At 36.7% G+C, this 19,325-nt stretch overlaps 1 protein-coding gene across 1 annotated transcript in view; it reads right to left on the reverse strand.

The window, feature by feature from the left end:
* Window positions 1-19,325, reverse strand: part of CNTNAP2 (contactin associated protein 2) — a 1,031,572-nt gene that overhangs the window by 333,871 nt on the left and 678,376 nt on the right. The window contains exon 12 of the mRNA XM_071429755.1: window positions 2,022-2,141. Within this exon, the coding sequence (XP_071285856.1) occupies window positions 2,022-2,141 (120 nt within the window). The remainder of the gene's footprint in view (window positions 1-2,021; window positions 2,142-19,325) is intronic.

The following is a 19,325-nucleotide window of genomic DNA, read 5'->3' on the forward strand; positions in this document are numbered from 1 at the left end:
AACAAAAACTGTGGCATCTGCAACATATAGGCACTACACAGTATGTACAGAGGTGATGAGCTTTACTCTGCTGGGAACAACAATCAGTTTTAGAAGCACAGATTAAAATTACTTCCCATCAATTTTCACATATCTCTTGCAGTCATTTGCATTGTAACAAAGAAATAGTTGTTTTAGGTTTTGTTTTTTTTTTTTTTTCAAAACTGCAATGTTTATATGGATATTAGTGCAAATTGCCTTTTTCTTGTAGCAAAGAGCTGCTGATGAGAGTGATCCAGTTAAACAGAAAACTGCATTTTTCCACAGCATGCTTCATAGCCAAGTGAATTAAATCATGTATCCTAACGTTCATGATCTCCTTGCACTGGTTAGGAAAAGGTCACATTTATATATTCTGAAATTTTTCTGTAGATGAGAAACGTAAGTAAAATGAAATTATTTATTTTACTTCTCCTTTTTTTTTTTTTTTCCAGGAGTTGAAGAAGCTGCTAGGACCTTCTGTTTTATTTTTATTTTTAACGTGAATGAGCAATGCTGCAGTACTGGATGAGTGTACTTTTCTGAGCCTAACCCCACTAGGGCAGTATATTTTTAATTTACAAATCTACCCTTGAGGAGTACCCAAAAGCTATAGCTAGTACTGAACACAGCAGTTCTGAAGAGCAAAAATCACTTAAATGACAGCATTCTTGGCCTTGTTTCCTGCAGTGCCTGCCTGATTAGTTACTGATGCTGTCCAAGGTGCTCGAGTTATGACTTAAAATGCTCTACATGGCTCAGGATCTGAGAGAGTGCCTTTACACCTGTGTCTCAGGACTGTCTCTCCAGTCCAAATGGGACTGACAGCACTTCCAGATCTTAGATCATGCTCCTTTCTAGGTATGCATTTATTATACAAAAGCAGACATTAATAGCAACGTGGAACAGTGGTATTCTGTTCTCCAACAGGCTGTCTGCCCCAACCTGATTTGTAGTTTGCTTCATGTGTCATGCTTCCCTCCCCCTCCCTCCCACTCCAGTTGGATACACCCCCATCCCACAGACCCAGATATTCCAGATTTCTGCCTCCAGAAGCATGTGAGAGCTTTAGCACCTGTTATATCTAAAAAGTCAGAGACAGTGTTTCAACCTATGGGGCAGTGTCTTCACCTTCATGTTGCTGATGATGGAGCCTGAGGACTCATGCATACACCAGATTTCCAATGCAAACATAAAGAAATTCTAACTTTTTAGGCAGACATTTGGGGAAAGCCAGAGCACATCTTTGTTTTATCAGCTATCCAATATTTCATATCAGAAAAAGTCCTGAGACAACTGCTATGCATTAACAGAACAAAGAAATAATATATTCTCAGTGCAAAAAATTGTCCTGTTTTTCATGATCATATTTTCCTGCCTCATCATGGCAACACAGATGACTAAGATGAGATACTTTTGGTGAGAATACAAACTAGTCCTAAAAGCATAAGACAATACATACAACAAAATCAAATTAATGTAGGTATATAAATATTATCTTCAGATTTTAACTGGTGTTAGAAAAACAGTTTAAAAGTCAAACCAGACAATTAAGAAAACTTAAACGTTTTGCTTCTTCAGTAATTAATTTTTATTCCCTACCTGTGGTGGTAAGCTGCCTTCTGCAACACCCCGTGAACAACAGATACTACTAAACTCCACTAGGCTGATATACAACAGCTTTGGTAAATGGCGATATTAATCAAATTTTTCTGTGTGTATTTTTAATTTTTTTTAATGATGCAACACTGAGGATACAAAGACCTATTAAGCCTAATAGGTGCAATTCAAAAAGCTTATTAAATGGAGTAGCTGCCGCCTTGCTCAGTCTATCCTGAATAGTGACTTCAGATTTGATGATCCCTGATGAAAAGTTCTTAGCAATTATTTTTCTTTTAACAAGAAATATGAAAGGCCTCTCTCTCCTAACTACATTTTAAAAGACCCAAAAAACCAAACCCCCCCCCTTCAACCAATTTAATTAGTAAATACAATGCAGTTACCTGTCATGTTGCAGTAAACTTTCAAAGGTCCCAGTGCCCCACTGCCATCTGGATCTATCCAGTAGTAATTTGAAGTTTTGCCCAAGTGTTTGTATGCTTCACAAGAGAGTTCATAAATAGCTGAAAAGAAATAAAACAGAGCAATAGGAATAGTTTTAACTTAGGGGAAAAAATCTTAGGAAAATTAATGGATCCTGTTTATATACAAAGGATTGTACCTCTGACATTAAAGCAATATCATTGAGGTTCACAGAAAATAAAGCATCTTTCCAAAATTACAGAAGTGATTAAAAGCTTGCAGGACATAATTTGTGCTTGTGTAATGTGAAGAAAAGTAAGAATAGGAAGACAATTCTAGCAACTTGGAGAGAAAGAGAGGAAAAATAATACTTGTTCAGGAGTATATTTAAACCATTTTTAACAATATAGTTCATAACTTTGTTTATATTCTTATTTAAGATTCAATTACTTCTATTGATACAACACACTTTTACCTTTAAGCTTTTTTCCAAGAGATACTAAAAGAGCTTATGAGTTTTCTCTCTGTAAATTTTTTAATTGTTCATTTTTTATTACAAATCAGAATAACACTGAGGTTCAAAATTGTGAAATTTCTCCCTACCTGCAATATCTGTCTCTACACAGCTCTGCAGTTACTCTATTACATATATACAGAACTAATTCTCTGGTCCAGCAATGTCACAGTATTTGCTGGAATAACTTGAATTGATATAGCAGACAGGTTTGTTCCAGTTTTTCTTTGAATACTGCTTTCTACTTCAAGTAATAAATTGTTTGTCAAAATGTATGATGAATAGCTCAGACATAATAAAAAAGCATTGTAGATAGAACTTTTTTGGGTAATTCACATATTTTCTTACAAATGTATAGGTTTACAAAGTTATGTGCATTAAATATGAAGAAATACTATTATGCAAAGTATAAAAACCCTGATAATTTATAGAAATTGTTGTGTGTGTATATATGCATAAAAAGTTGAATTACAGAGATATTTTCCTATACAATTCTTTAAAAATGAATGCGTAATGCTGCTTTGTTTTTCAGGACCAGATGGCACAGCTTTTTTGTTTGGAATCAATCAATCAGCTGCTAAAAGAAATGAAATGTTTGTTTAACCAGACTTCATATCCACTCTAAAAATTCATCTAATTTGTTGGCAATTCTTGCAAGCAATCTCTTCGCTAGGACTGGCTTTATTTCAAACGTCCATAAGGATGAGCTGTTTTGCTGGGCTCTTATGATTGATGAGTGACTGATCACACATGCACATTTAAAGGCCTCTAACCAAATATCAAGACATGGGAAGGGAAGTGGAGTCAAAAAAAACCAAAAAACAAACGTTGATGTGGCATGAATGCAAGGCTAAATGCTGTTATCTATCTACAGTCTACAGTTTTATTGTGATGCTACAAGAGTAGGACTTTTCTGGAAAGTTTTATGTTCTCATTAGAGGATATAAAGTAAATTTTACACAAGTAGATGACACTTTAATTAAATTTTAAGACATTACAAGCCATTTCCCCTTTCTCCACAAACAAAGGTCAACATATTCTTCCATTATCAAGGAGACTCTGTGTCTGTTTTCAGGCACTTCATGCAGAATTCATAAGGAATTCATAACCTATTTTGTTCAGAATTGTTTCCCTCACTTTCTACACACTATCTAAAAAATGTCATAAAATACTAACTCCATCAATGTATAATTGTTGTGATACCAACAGGCAAATTTTAATGGATACACTCCATGTCAAGTCAAGAAGATAAGAAATATTGTTTGTGATCTTAATGAAGTTTTTGGGTTTTCATTTTCTAAACTCTTTCAGAAAATCAGGGGAGTTTTGTCTCTGTAGTAACCAGACCTTTATGTAAGGCCATATGACATTTTTATCCAAGTTTGCTGCCTTTGAGAACACAGGCTAATTTTTGTAGAGATACTGCTACAAGTCAGAAAACAACATTAAAGTGTGTTATATGGAAGTCAACTTTTTTTTAATAGAAAATCAGGGGTTTAGATACAACACTCTTATTTCTGTTCTAGAATGGTAGAAATAGAAAGTGGTATGTAGGTATTAGTTTTATAGCACAGAAAAGACTGTTTTTTAAAAAGTCAGCTTTGTTAAACTTCAACGTTATATTGAACATTAATAAAGATTAAGATGTTCTTCGAATGAAGGCAAAAGAATGGGATATTTTAAACAAATTCAACTTGTGAAATGTTTTATGAATGTGGGATAGTTTTCTGGGAGGTGTTATGCATATGCATAGAGTCCTAAAATTAAGGCTGGAAAAGACCTTTAAGATCATCTTGTCCAGCCATCAACCCTATCACCACCACCATGTTCACTACTAAACCATGTCCTCAAAGTGCTGAATCTACAGGCTTTGTTGAAGAGTTCTAAGGATGATGACTTCACCACTTCCCTGGCAGTATGTTCCAATGCTTTACAACCCTTTCTGTGACTCTGAGCCCCTCTGGCACAACTTGAGGCCATTTAGGTAGATGCATAAAGATCTTGAAAATGGGGATCAATAAAAATGTAAAGGTAGGCACCAGTGCAGTGAGCCGTAACAAAAATCACTTCACAGGCACATAGGAACAAAGTGAAGGGACAAGTGAATTTCACATACTGACAAAATAACCAGTAATTAAAGGTGCAATAGGAAACAGCAGTTACGTTCCAATGTATGAAGACAGTTGATGACAGAAAGGGATATTGTTGACTTTGAATGGCAAAGGGTAGCCACTTGAAAAGAAAAAAGAATAAGGAAAAGAACAATAGCAGCAAGCTATCAGGCAGAAGGCAACTCTGAGGCAGAGGAAAGTAAGACATGATACCAAGATGTTGAAGTGGATGATGACATAGAAAGGAAGACAGCGCAGGATCATTTTATCAGCCACTGCTTGCTTTTGTAAATGTTACACAAAAAGATCAGTAGTGTGTAAGGCAGAGAGCAGGTGAAAATAGAAATTAGGAAACTCAAAGAAAACCTAGAGTAGATGAAAGGATGAACATTAAAGGAATGCTGTTTTAGAAGTCACCCAAGCATGCTAAAACAGAGAAGAAAATGAACACAGAGTACAAGGAAGAGACCATGGCAGAATCAAAACTGCTTTAATGAGAAAACTGCTAAAGGTGACAATAAAAAAGCAAAAGACCTAACTGATCTAAGAAAAGATAAGGAAGCAAAATGCGAGATTTGGATATAAAGTTTACAGTGTTCACACGCAAATTAGGAGAAATGGTTGCATATATCCACATACAGAGGAGGTAGAGGGAGAGAGGGAAGGGCTTTGTAGTGCTGATTCCATCTGGAAGATAGGAAAGAAAAAATAAACAAACAAAAATGTGGGAGAACTGAGGACACAAGGGTAACAGATTTTTGCTTTTCAAGCCAGTAGAAGTGAAATGCCAAAAACATATATTTGCTTTCTTGGTACCTGGTCCAAATACACAACATATGTAGTCTTAAGGGACTTCAGAATAGCATTAAACATCAAAATATTCCAAGCTGAATGTAAAAACTCACATGCACCCTGATATCCAGAAAAGCTATTTCTAGCATAATAAATCCAGCTGTCAGTTTGTTAGGGTTTCTCAAAGGTCACTTCCATTCTTTCTGAGGAGAATAGGGAAAAAAAACCTCTCCCTACAAACAGCTTCTTCACTCTTTACATGCTTTCACATTGCATCAAAAATTGTCTACAAGCTGCAAGAGGTGACAACCTGGTCAGAACAGTGATAGAAGCTCTTAGAATGAGGAAAAAAGTATGAACAAAAAGAATCACAACTAGAAAGAGCACCAGAAAATGCAATAGCCGTTTTAAAGTTTAATCTCCTGAATAATACAGATCAAACTGAGACCACCAAATCCATTTCATGATAAAATTTGAAAGGGCTTTCCATGTTCCAACATGAAGTTTTAAAATCATAAACATAATTTAAAAAAAAAAAAACAAAAACAAAAAACAACTCTGTATCTTTCTGCTTTCTGTGTGAAGCATCAAGCTTCTCGGTCCAGACAGAAAACCCAGCCATTTAAATTAGCTAACAAATGCAACCATGAATGCATTTTGAAGTTCACCATTAACAAAGCTAACATTCGCAACAGTGGATTTGAATGAGCATGGGCTTGAGGGGAAAAATATATTTTCTTAGAAAAGCTTGATTAGGTAACTAGGCTAAGGGAGAACAGCCTAGAGTGAAACAAATACTAACAACAAACCTTGTAGCTGCACAGACTTTAAGAGCATTTTCATTCCTGCCTTTCTTCATGGGTTCTAGACACCAAAGAGAATGTGGTGATGGATGGGGAAGTCAACACTCATTTCTGCATTTTCAGGACCCTCTATTTTAAACATTAGAGGAAAAGAAAATAGTTCAAAGAAGAGTTTACAGAATAGTTTTTTTTCCAGCTTGAGAATGTTAGTCAGAAGTTGGAAAGAATCGACACCTCTTAGATTTCAGCGGCTCTTAAGTGATAGAGGGAAGCAGATGTTCTCACTCCTGTTTTACTTTCTGACTGCTGTAAAAATCAAGGGATAGTCATCCTGCACAGGTGGCACAGCTGCTGGCTATCTCCAAAAAGCAGAACAGCTGAATTACAAAAAGGATTTAGAAACTCTGTGGCCCTATATGATGTTCCCATAAAATTTCATTAGCACCTTGGTGAACTACAGTTTTTCCATCACTCTGGGAAAAGGCAGCTTTAATTTTAGGGTTGACAAACAGCCTCCTTTTATAAGTGCAAAGCTTATTATAAATAGATTACCTGGCATGACAGTCTGCAGTATGTGGCTCAATGAATGTGTTGCAATATGTTTTGTTTCTGACAGTGAATGTGGTTGCTGCGGGGAATACATTCCTTTAAACACCTGCTAATATAGGAGTAAATCTCAGCTTTACAGGAACATAGCAAAGGTGTAGATACAGAAAAATGGATGGAATTAAATGACAGCAAAAGTGACAAAAACAGGCAATGCATCAGATCCACAAAGTCCAGCTATGTCTCTCCAGCACTTTCAAATTCTTGGAAAAATACTAAAAGCTAAATAGACTGTGAGGTGCTTGGGTTTATTTAACTCAAACTGGTTTCAACTCTTGAGCCCTAAAAGCACAAACATACAATGCAGGGGGAAAAAAACTCCAAGGTTACCCAAAAAAATAGCTGCACACTGAAATGTAATACCTGAAATTTATTTTAAAAGATTAAAATAAGATTTGTTGTCTTATTACAACATATATTCAGAAGATAACTGGGAAATGGAAAGTGTTAAAAAAATAAATTTTTATATATCAATACATTTACACTGTAAGTTCCCGCTCTGTCAGCGGAATTTTCTCTCTGTGCTCATCTACGTTAAACCTATACTCACCCTTTACACATTGCAATTCTATGTCTTGGAGAAATTATGTCTTACAATTCCTTTAAGGTAAGTTAAAAGAACTAGATATTTCATCACAGTCAAAACAAGATGTATGTGAAAGAAAAATATCCTTCTGTATTCTGACACATAGCTGCTGGGTTGCTGTACTACCTCAAGTATATTAACAAGTTTTTAAAAAGCTCCACAAAGAGTCAACATGATGGAACACTACTTCAATGTTCTTGCTATTCTGTAGGACAATGTCTGCAATGATAGGCACCAGGCCTTATGTCTGGCAGTTTATTCAAGTCTGGATCTAAAAACTCTGTGGTTTGGAAATCAACATTATAATGTCTAAGAACAGGAAAAGTAAAATAAATTTAAAAATTCTTTCTCCAGTTATAGTTAACTAAAAATAAGCACATGTACTGTTAAAGTCAGACAAAAATAAGTGTGAACAACTATTGACTTTTATATCTTACACTGTGAGAAGTCATCTTTTCAGATATGACTTTGAGATGAAATCTTTTCTGATATAGTATTTACCAGGTTCTCAAATATTAGGAGTGCCCCTGTTCATTTGCTATTGGAAAAGAAAACATGGTTCAAACTTCTGCTGAACATTCCTGGCTTTGCCCTCTCCACCTTTTTAGGCTGCCAGTTTACAGAAGCTCACAACCTCTTCAGCTGAAGTAAAAAATTAATCACAAATCAAAACCCAAGGACAATCACCCACTACCCGCATCCAAAAAACCTCTTAGTCAAACAGTGACAGAAGGAGGAAATGAAAGCTAAGGAAGAAACCATCACCACTCTGATATAGAAGAGCATATGTATCTACAATACATACGAGATATGTATATATTTGAGTTATTTGAATACACTTTTATTTATCATTTTAAGTGTATGTATGCACATTCATCTGAAAAAAAGAGTTCCAAAACATTAAAAATACCTAAAACAATCTCATCCTGCACAGAGAAGGTTCTAAGGTAACCAAGACCTCTGTTTTAGGATTCTTTTCTTGTCATTTCTACTTATTACACAATAATATTAATGCAAAAAAAGAAAAGGTAATGAAACACCTGGTTTGCTTTCTGCATACTGCCAAAGACCCCTTTAAAAAGTCTTTCTTGGCTAAAAAGTATCTTGAAAATATTTGGTAAAATAACACTGTCCTCCAAATAAAAGGTGACAGTGATACAAAGACAAAATCCTAACTAGAATAAAAATTTGTCTTGCAAACCCAACAGTAGTTCCTCACATTAAATTTATGATGGACTCTTAGAGAGAGCAAGTTCTGCATGACCAGAAGGTGTGTCACCACAAGCCACACACTAAATATCAGATAGCTGCAGCTAGAATGCCACTGTAAAATTAGGTTATCTTGATGAGGAAAAGCACAGGAAGCAGCACTTTCAGCAAAATATATGGCTCTAGCAGGACAAAGCTGTAAGACCTTCAAGGCTGCTGGCCCTCACAGTGCAGGAAGCAGCTGTGGCTGCTCACAGCAAGCTCACCTGGACAGGCCAGAGCAGTAGGAGTAGGCAAGCACACCCAGCTGGCTGCAATACTGGATTTTTGTGCCCAGTTTGTGAGCACTTGGAAACTACACCTGGATGCATCAGCAACTGCAGTGAAGTTCATGTGCAGGAGGGAAACTTAACTTCTCAATGAGCTGCAGCTTTATGCACATCCTAAATATGGTGTGGACATAAAAAAATTAATTTTTACATCTTAAATGGATCTACTGTGATGCCTAAGGGAACTCCAGAAATTTCTTTTGGAAGAAATACAACTACTCTAGATGCAGTTACAGTTCATTCAGTTACAATCAAATGACTTTCCAGGTTAAAAAACAAGGATTAAGAAAGAAGTCAAAATGTGACATGCCCTTGCAATATCACCTCATTATTAAAGACAGTGGGAAACAGAAAACCTGCCTTTCTTGACTTCATGCATAACTGAAAATTTGAATAAACTAAAACCTCTAAAGCCCTGAGTGTAATACTTACAATTTGTGTGCTCATGTTGCATCTGCAAGAAAACTAATTTACTCTGTTCTTAAAGAAATGTTGCTATACATGAACAGCACTCAGCAAAAAAATGCAATTTTCATGACAAATAAGTGTCATTAGGCAATTGCTAAGTTTCACTGTATATAAGAGACTTGGAGAAAATTAGAAGGTATCATGAACAAGTCTACCAAATTGCAGATGTGTATGACATGGCCCATGCTTTAGCCACTGATTTTTCAGTTGTAGCAAAACTCAGAGCAAACACTATTTTTCATCCATGACTAGGTTGCCTTCTCAGCCAGAAGCTGAACTGAGCTACTGCAGTCCCAGAAGTACAAACAAAACAACCCGTGGCATCTTTCAATACCTTCCCAGTGAAACTGGGATTTATTTTTTCTGGGTTACCATCATTTTAGGGGCCCTTGGTTTACTCTCACAGCTTGCTAAGGCAAGAACATGAATTCTAAGAACCCAAAGCTTCATGCTTTCACTGTCATCACATGATATTAGCAAAAGTCTTTTCCACACCACACAACTATTTTACTCAAGACAGTTCATATACAAAGTTAACCTAAAGCCCAAGACTTCAATTCTGTTACCCCCAACAATCCCATTAAATAAATACTCCATCATTCTACAAGATTATTCCTGGAAAGGGTAGTTCAATTTCTCAAACTATATTTGAAGAAGTAAGTGCTGAGATAAAAAACAGAATCATTTTGTGGTCATAATTAGTACAACAACAGAATCACATGGCTGTGGTGAACCTCAAAGATAATCTAACCCACCGCCCAAAAAAATTTCAATTACATCCATGTATCATTCCTGACACAGTCTGGTTTAAAATGATGTGAATTCCTTGACACATCAAGGTAGCCTAGACCTGCACCATCCCTTCAGCATTTGTTCAACTCTCTACACTGTGGGGCTGTTCTGCTGCAACTTAAACTTATCATTTCTCTTTTTATTCACAATGAATTTTGAGGATAAGTTACTGCACTCCTCCTTACAACCATCTTTTGTCTATTTGCAGACGCAAACCTTTTCTCTACATTAAAATGGCCAAGTTTGTTCATTTTCATCACTGGTTGCATTTTCTGGGTTCTATATTATTTTCTCTCTTCTCTGGATTCTCCATTTTTTTCATGAAGCTTAGCATATGAAAATGGAAAACAGCCAGCACAGCCAGATAAATTTGCATATTCTATAATTTTTACTTCTGTTAATTCAAGCCTAAATGAGGTTTTATTTATTCACAGAATCTTAAGCAATGAACTCCAAGGCAAATCAGCCATCAATAACCATCACTTCTACAAAACTGAATTAAAAAAATGAAACACAAGTCAGCAGTTTTCCTCAACCATTGCTTCTACAATTGTTTAATCCCCCCAAGCATAATCCTTCCCAATGCTCAGTAGCTTTGCAACTCAAAATCCCTAAAATAGCTTCCCAAAGGAAAAACATTCTTATATTTTGCATATTTACAGAATAGTGTACATATAGCATTATATACACATGAATCCTAGAAATAAAAAATATTATATAGATAGCACAGTTTTGTTTTTTTGGCTTTTTTTTTTTGCATTTAATAGGGAAGGTAAACCAACAGAGGCAATTTTAGTGTTTTTTATCTGGATTAGTGTTCATTTCTGTCCATGGCTGCACTGGCTCTCATGCCACTAAAACTCCAAAAGCAAAGCTCCTTCGTGACTGAGCATAAACCTTCCTCACACTGCCATTGATCTAAGCTTCAGCTTTCTAAAAGCTTCTGTATCTTCCTCACACGCTCCCTCTGCCTTCAGCTGTGACCTAATGAACACATAAAGTGTTCTCACCACTAGCACAATATCCAAATATGCCCCATAGAAACAGAAATGAAATTAAAAGCAGTAAAAATTAAAATAAGATATGTGGAAACTTGCAGATTTTGTGTGAAGTTTACTCTAGGCTCAGTTATGTCAGTGATAAACATGACAATTACCATTGTGGTAAAAAAGGGAACAAAATAGAGGCTTTGCCATCAGAGTGAGAAAGAGCACGAGATTATTTGCCACTGGGATAATAGGGAAAATTACTGCTATAGGGGTGAAAAGTGCAATTTGAGCCACTACACAGTAGCTCAACCCAGGAATTGGCTACAAATACAGAAAAAGCCAACACATTAATGGCAAAATGAGACGTGCTTCTGTTTCTCTCTCATCTTTGTTCTTTCCTTTGGGCTGGGAGAGGGGAGGAAGAGAGAAATTAATTTAAATACAAATGGCTGAACCAAAATGGATTTTTAAACAAATTTAGCAGTGATTTTAAATTACAAGCCATAGATTAGACAATTAGCATCTTTGTAACTGTGTCAGCCTACAGACATTACAAGAAAGTATAATTAGACACCGATTTTTAACAAGGTACTTTTGTGAATGAAGTCATCCAAGGATACACAAACACAAAAAACCCAGCCAATCAAAAAAAACCAACAAAACACAACCCAAAAATAAAAACCAAGCATGGCTTTTGGGACTGAACAAAGTACTGTTCAGAATAGAAATGGCACAGTTTCATTTTTAGTCTGGATAGTGTTGCACATTTGTGTAGCTGTACTTCATTCCTGGGCCCTGCATCTGAGAGGGAAGGATGTCAGAGAAACTCAGATATTCACTATACTCAGATATTCACCATGTTGATCTTACATAGAGCCCAGCCACAGAAAGCTTCAGAGCTGCCTGGAGCTCGATTGAGTCTTCTCCAGCTGGGAGGTAACAGGAACACTGCCAATACATTCTTGTTCCCTTCTTCCTCCTAACCCTCTCTTCCATGCAAAAAAACTTCAAGGTAGGTATAAAAAGAAATTTTGAAAAAACCATACCCTTAAAGAAAAAGTATGAGTTCTGCTCCAGTTCTCATTTACTTTGTATTGTGAGGGTAATGGAAAGGGGAAGAGACAAGGGCCAAACCTCAGCTTTACAATTTTTCATCTGTGTAATACAAATCCTTGGTTACTCTCTACAGTGAACAGAGATAGATAAGTGAAAACCTCAGCAAATTATAGCAGGGCCAAAGCAGGGGTGATAACTCCAGTAAAGTCAGGTCAAAGATACAGATTATCCGGAACCTTATTTTAGCACAAGCTATCTGTAGGTGGCTACAAATGGCAAAGACCTGGAATAAACCAAAGTATTCTCCCTCACTAAGTATATACTGGTTCTTTCCTGCCATGGATATCAGAGCATTTGATCTCTCTTCAGACCTGAACATCCTAATCAACGTTAAATAATGCTCAGATGAACATGGAGCTTTCATCACCCAGCTTTCAAAGAGACTGTAGTGTCAGTTTTTCTTTGTTCACAAATACTCGTGTTCCCAAAATCCATTACCCGCAGGTTCATTTATAGGACTGTAATCCAGTTTTATTTTTACCAGCCTCAACAGTTGCAAGTGTTGCCATTTCCTGTCCCTTTTCTTCCTTTTCCCCACCCCAGATCCCTAAATGTTTTTGCATCCAACCTTCTTATAACCAGCAATCCTGTGAAGGAAATTATGGTACCTTTCTTGGTTGTATTTACTGAATACAAGACATACTTGAGGGAAGCTACAAGTTATTGGGAAAAAATCCAAAACAAACCAACAACTGGTTAAATAAAATTTCTTAAAAATCTCAAATTAAAAGCTTATGTTTGAGAAAACTCCAACACTAAACCACGGAACAGTAGCTTGCTTACAAAACCACTGCTATGCACACAGACTGACAGATACCTAACCAAATAGTGGGTTTTCCAGAGCATCTATTTCAATGAACAAAAAAGAACTATAATATTGTGAAAAAAAATCCTCACATCAGCATTTACATTATCTCAATCAAAATGTCCTCTATCCACATGACACCAATTTAGAGGGAATGCATCATGTTTGTCATTTCCATTAATCATTAAGCAACCTCCAGTGCCAACAGAATTCAACATTTTTAACTGACACAAAAATAAAAATATCAGAAGAAACATCTGCTCCACATCCCCCTTTTTTCATTCTTTCCCTTCGATGCTTTCAAATGGGAATGACTGTCCTGGCAACTTCCTAGAAATCACTTTTACATCTTTTTCACATAATGGATGAGCTGTGAGATTAGTAAGATGTTAGATGGGTACCTTGGGGGCTGCCCTGGTTGGCACATGCTCTACTTTGTCAGTATCTGTTTCAATTGCAGCACTAGAGTATTAATTTAGACTATTTACTGAGGGGATGAGAATACAGAGAAAGTGTCAGGTTCTGAGAAAAAATACCCATCTGCACACCTACAGAGGAGTTCAGAGAACAAATGGCAGAGCAGAAGCCAGAATAACACCCTGCCAGGATGCTCCCAGGCCCACCACAGGAGCCATCAAACCATTCAAGCCCATCTGACTCAAATCAAGGATGCACACAAGTAACAAAAATCCTGTCTGGGGCTGTCACAGCACACCCTCAGCTGCAGTGTGTGAGCATGGAGCTGATCACCATGAGCCACTGATAGCAGCTCCCCCCAAAACCTTTCAGACCAAGGGAGTTTCTGCCATGCATCATGGGATGCATGGAAAACATAGCTCAGGATTGCACAAGACTTATAGGGTGTTTAGGGATGGAACTAAAGGCAGGAAAAAGCAGAGGGCTACACATTTTGGAGAGGGAAAAAGGTCCAGAATAAAAAGAGGGGTAAGTACAAATAGTGGTGTGGTAAGTATGCTTGCCTGGTTGCATCCTGCATCTGATCAGCACAGTCTATTCTGCTTTCTTGTTAAATTCCTTTCCAAATCTTCCCTGGGCATGGCACTCCTGCGTGCACACGTGTGTGAGTACATGGCTGTGAAGACAGACTGAGGAGGAAAATAATCAGAGCAATGATTAGAGAAAGAATGATGAAAGAGGGAAACAAACTGTTGAGGTTGATAGGAAAGCACAAAGAAATTGAGAAACCTTAAAAGGGGGGAGACAGAAGAGGGTGTGGAGAGGAGTAGTTAAGAATTTCAGAAAGACATAGCTCAGTTAGCCTGAGCATGAATCTGAGAAATGCAGTAATATTTATAGTGCTCTGAAGTAGAAGTAAAAAATAAAAATAAAAAAAAAATGTAGTTGCAAACAACACATTGTGTTTTCCTCTCTGTTTTAGAACATCTATTAGCTCCTTCTGAACCTCAAAGTATACTGAAAACATATCATGTAAAATACAGCAACCACAGACACAAGTAAATTTAAAGTTTTATACCCAAGTGGTTAGGCCATTAGGGAATAGGGATAGGAAGAATGAGCTGGTGTAAAAGCTACATAGGGATACATGAGCTGAAAAATTTGCAAGATGAAAGTTAAAAAAAGACTATGCTTCCAGTAAAATAAAATTAATACTGGTAGATCTACAGTTAAGTATGTGTAAGTACTAAAGGCTTCTACTGAGAAACAAAGCCCAACAAACAAAGTCCACACATTTCAGTAACTTTGCTAATATTAGCAGACTATATTTCCATTTATGAAACAATAGTGACTTCCATGTTTTTGTAATGTTATGTAAACATAGATTATTCCTCTGGCTTCAGAAAAATATTTCAAGAATTCTGTTACCATCTTATTACAAAGCTCCCATACCTTCTTGGTGATTTCTCATGGGCATCTCCTCACAGTACAACCAACAAACTCCAGCCCACTTCTCACCCAGCTAAATCCCTCTTTTACAGCACTCATCCTTACTAGTCACAGCTGTGGCCTATTAAGGGCAGGCCTGTTCCTAATCTTTGATAATTAGTGCAGCTGCAACTCCTCAGGGGTGAGATTACCTTGTGCACTATATTTTCTTACATTCTATCCCTCCACAGAATTCCAGTAACCTATCATTACTTCTGCTAAGAGACTTGTCCAGACAAGAGAACTATTGGCTGTCCTACCTAAGGTGGAATTTTAAAGTGATAGTTATGGACCAAGATTGATACCTAGCATCTCCTTTTGCTAACAGATTTTGGTCCTAAGACTTTCTCTCCCATTTAAACTACAGCACACTGGGAAGGAGAATAAAACTCAAAACCCCTCCAGACTAAAATTACAAAGAAGCATTACAGTTCTTACCCTTGAATGAAAAGTGTTAATTAGACATTTGATTCCTAAGGAAGACATTTACAGGTGCAATAAATTCATGCTGCAGAATAGTGAAAGAAATATTATAATGATCAAGAAATGTAGTGTCCATAAACAAGAACCAAACTTAATCAGAACCCTCACCATCTGGAACACATGTCACTCACACAGAAGTATCATAAGAGACTTGACAATAATAATTATTTATGTTTATTTATTGCAGAAGCCGTACAATTACTCTTATAAACATTGTTATATTAGTTATTAAGACAAAATATGGTGTAGGATGCACAAGAAGTATCTCAGAGTTTCATTCCTTTTAATCACTTTTTTTTCTTCAATCCACAGTCCTATGAGATTGATCATACAGTCCTCAACACATTGGAGGATTCATTGTAAAGATAGAATTTATCAAGTTTTTCTGCACTAGGTGATGTACATAGAAATGCTACAAACTGTGGATAATGCATATCCACTGCTCATCCATTGGCGCATAGTGTCTTTTAATAGCAAGCCTAATTATTCCCATTATGTTCCTCTATTTTGAATTGTTAAAAAACTTTTAAAAGAACAATTTCAGATAAAAATATGTCTGCATGCATATGTGAAGAAATTCTCATTGCTTTGACTATGGTACATATTTAACAGTTGATATTTGCATTAATTTCATTCTCTCACATCTGAAAAAATAGGATTAGAATGACTTCAAAACATGTTCTTTTCTGTCTAATGGCTGTCAAGGGGATTTTAATATCAGCACCTTAAAAAACTTTAATTGCAAAAAAAGCATTAACAGTGAAGTATGCAATATGTTAGATTGTCTTAATGGAAAAGTTTAAGAAAAAGCTAATTAATTTTGAAGTCTTTATTTGCAGAGTTCTTTTCTGGCTATGAATTAATTCTGGCTTTGATTTTATGGTATAAATGAGCTGCTTTAAAGTTATCTATTGTTAATTACATGTTCTCTTTTAACTGTCCCTTGGAAACAATATTTGCTTGTGCATTGTGAACAAAAATAGAGAACGGTTACAGTAGCCTGCAAAAAACTCAGCTAATACCCAAGTTTTCCCAAAAGCAAGCTGCAATTCAGGAATGTTACTTAGGTAGTTTTACAAGAGTTAGCTACAAATGAATTAAGAAAATGCTCTGAGTTAGACCCTGACCTCATACTGTTCTTCCACTTGACCCCACCTGGTAGAAATTTAGTTTCAAAACTCATAACACTTGATTTTAATGCATAGCCATATATAAACACTCAGCTATACAAACAGCTGAAACCTGAAGTCCAGTTCCAGACCTTATAGTCTCTCTCAAACTTCATCCAGTAGAGTTATTTGCAGATAATATTTTAATTTCAGCATAATTACTGCTGGTTGATTATTCATATTCTGCTTCGCATGCTAATATTAATTTTCTCCACTTTACCTTCACCAAATACTCCTGGTGCTATTGCACATATTGGAACTGCAGCCCTTTCTGGCCTGAACACAGACCACATTCATTTACTTACAGTAAAAATGCAAGTTGCTACCAATTTATTACACATTCTGCATTTCATAAACACCTGGTGCAGAGCAACTTTCAGCTCAGCTGATAATAAATTAGTAGCTGAAAAACTATAGTTTATAACACTGACACTAAGAACAATCTGAGTTTTAAACAAATATTGGGGTTCAAAACAAGAAAACTGCAATGTCTCGAAACAAACAAACAAAAAATTAACAGAGTAAAAAGCTTGTCTTTTTCAGTTTTGCAGGAATAGGTGAAAAGATGTAACAATTTTGGGCTTATATGTTACATGTGAAAAATTACTAAAGAAGACTAAACCAACAACTTCAGTCTTGTTTTAAAACTAGATTTTAATAAAAAGAGGTAATTTAATAGAGTCTTCTACATTTGAAAAGACATGCATTATGCTAAATCCTTTGAAAACACGTAATAAAAAAATATGAATTCACAAGGACAATTATAAATTATGATGACAATTTCTTTGAAAAGCATTATTGAAAAAAAGATTAGCCTCCTTAGAAAGGTGGCATATTGATTATACGATCCTTGTAATAAACCACTGTAAACAAAAGTCCTTATAAACAGGCTTTGAGAATCTCTATTCTCAAAGGAAACAAACATCTGAGAAATAAGGCTTTGCAGAGCATGTATGAAATTTGAACATTTGATTACTTCAGATACAGAGTGTGCAAGAAGAGGAGAAAATAAAGTGGTAGCAACATAACTGGCAGAGAACAGCCAGTAGTTGAAAGTGCTTTCTCAGGGTGAGAGCAGAAGAAAACAAACTACTCTAGAGATTTCAGAAATTTTATCTTATTTTTTATCTCCTATTTCTCCAAGACCAGCATTGCTCATGCATCCATACTGCTGAGTTTGAACGTGGAATTATTCACCTCCTGGAAACTACTTTACTTAGACTCTGGTCTCAAGTAAGTCTCAAATCAGGGACTCAAAGGTGTGGGATCTCAGCACATCGTTCCCGATGTCCAGAGATGCCAGGAGAACCCTTGGGGGTCTCGAAAATCCTGGAATGTTGCCAAGAGTGTTTGGTGGCTTGATTTTGATCCATCCACAGAAGTAACAAGAGTCTGAGGACAAGAGAATCACTTTAGAGTACAAGGTGTAAAAGAGACACATTTAGAGGGTGAGATACAGACTTTAAGGTTTTTGGTACAGGGGGGTTATGGAGACAAGATGGAGGGATCAGGGCGTGTCTTGTCCTTCTTCTTTCTTCTTCTTGTCCTCCATCTCCTGTGATGATGTTGGCACTTGGGGATTGGTTTATGGTGAAGGTGCACTTGCTAACATGGGTGAAAAGCATTGGGAAATAAAAGTAAATATCATGTACGTAGATTTTAGTATAAAAAGACATGACCGCCCCGTGGGTGGTCAGAGAGTGCCTGTGGCTGCCTTGCAGATCAGACCTCTGTTGGGCAGACAGAAAATTTTGTAGATAAGAAATAATAAACAACCTGAAGACCGAAAAACTGAAGAGTCCAGACTCGTCCTTTGCATCGCGTGCCACCCAAGAACCACTCTACCCGTGTCGGGGCAGAGACAGACAGCCGGACCCGACACAAAGGAGCAACTAAAAAAAACATAGGCTTCATCAGGGACACCCAAACAACAGCTCACAAGAGGAAGAGGTGGTAGGGTGAGGAACAGCATCTCATTGTTACAGCTTCTAGTACAAATCGGTCTTTAATATAAATGCTAGAAGAGCTGATAACCCTTTTCTCATCACTGTGCCCAGTGTTAATTTCAGAGATACTTCCTCAACCCCAGTCTCCTCAAACCAAGCAGCGCTGTCAAAATAATTCTTATCATTTCTCCAACCTCCCTTTCCTCAGAGTAAGTTCATAGTTCACCTCCCTACAAAGCCCCACAATCCCATTAGTGCATCCCAGGGGTGCTGTCCTTCCTCAGTCCAAAGGAGGCAAATTATGTCCAACACATGAGGGGGGCAGTGGGAGCAATTCAGATTTTGCCCTACTGAAAGCTCCTCTTTCATGTTTCTAAAAGTAAGCAGTTTGGCTTCCCAGTATTATTTTTCCTTCTTCCTTTCACATAATTCAAGCAATCTATCTGCCATGAACACGTCTAATCAGCATTGTGGAGTCCCATTGCATGCCTTAAATGTCAGCTTTCCACTGCAGAAACTCAACCCAGAACATTCTGTTGCTGTTTCATATGATTGTATGTTTTGTATGTTTTTGTTCTGCTCTATGCTTTCTACAAGTTTACTAATGGAAATTCTTCATTTGCTACTGGGAAGTCATTCAGGCTTGTGCAATCTGTTCAGTC

This window comes from Agelaius tricolor, unplaced genomic scaffold, assembly GCF_023055355.1.
Source record: "Agelaius tricolor isolate 1412-34295 unplaced genomic scaffold, bAgeTri1.0.p SCAF_6, whole genome shotgun sequence".
Lineage (NCBI taxonomy): Eukaryota > Metazoa > Chordata > Aves > Passeriformes > Icteridae > Agelaius > Agelaius tricolor.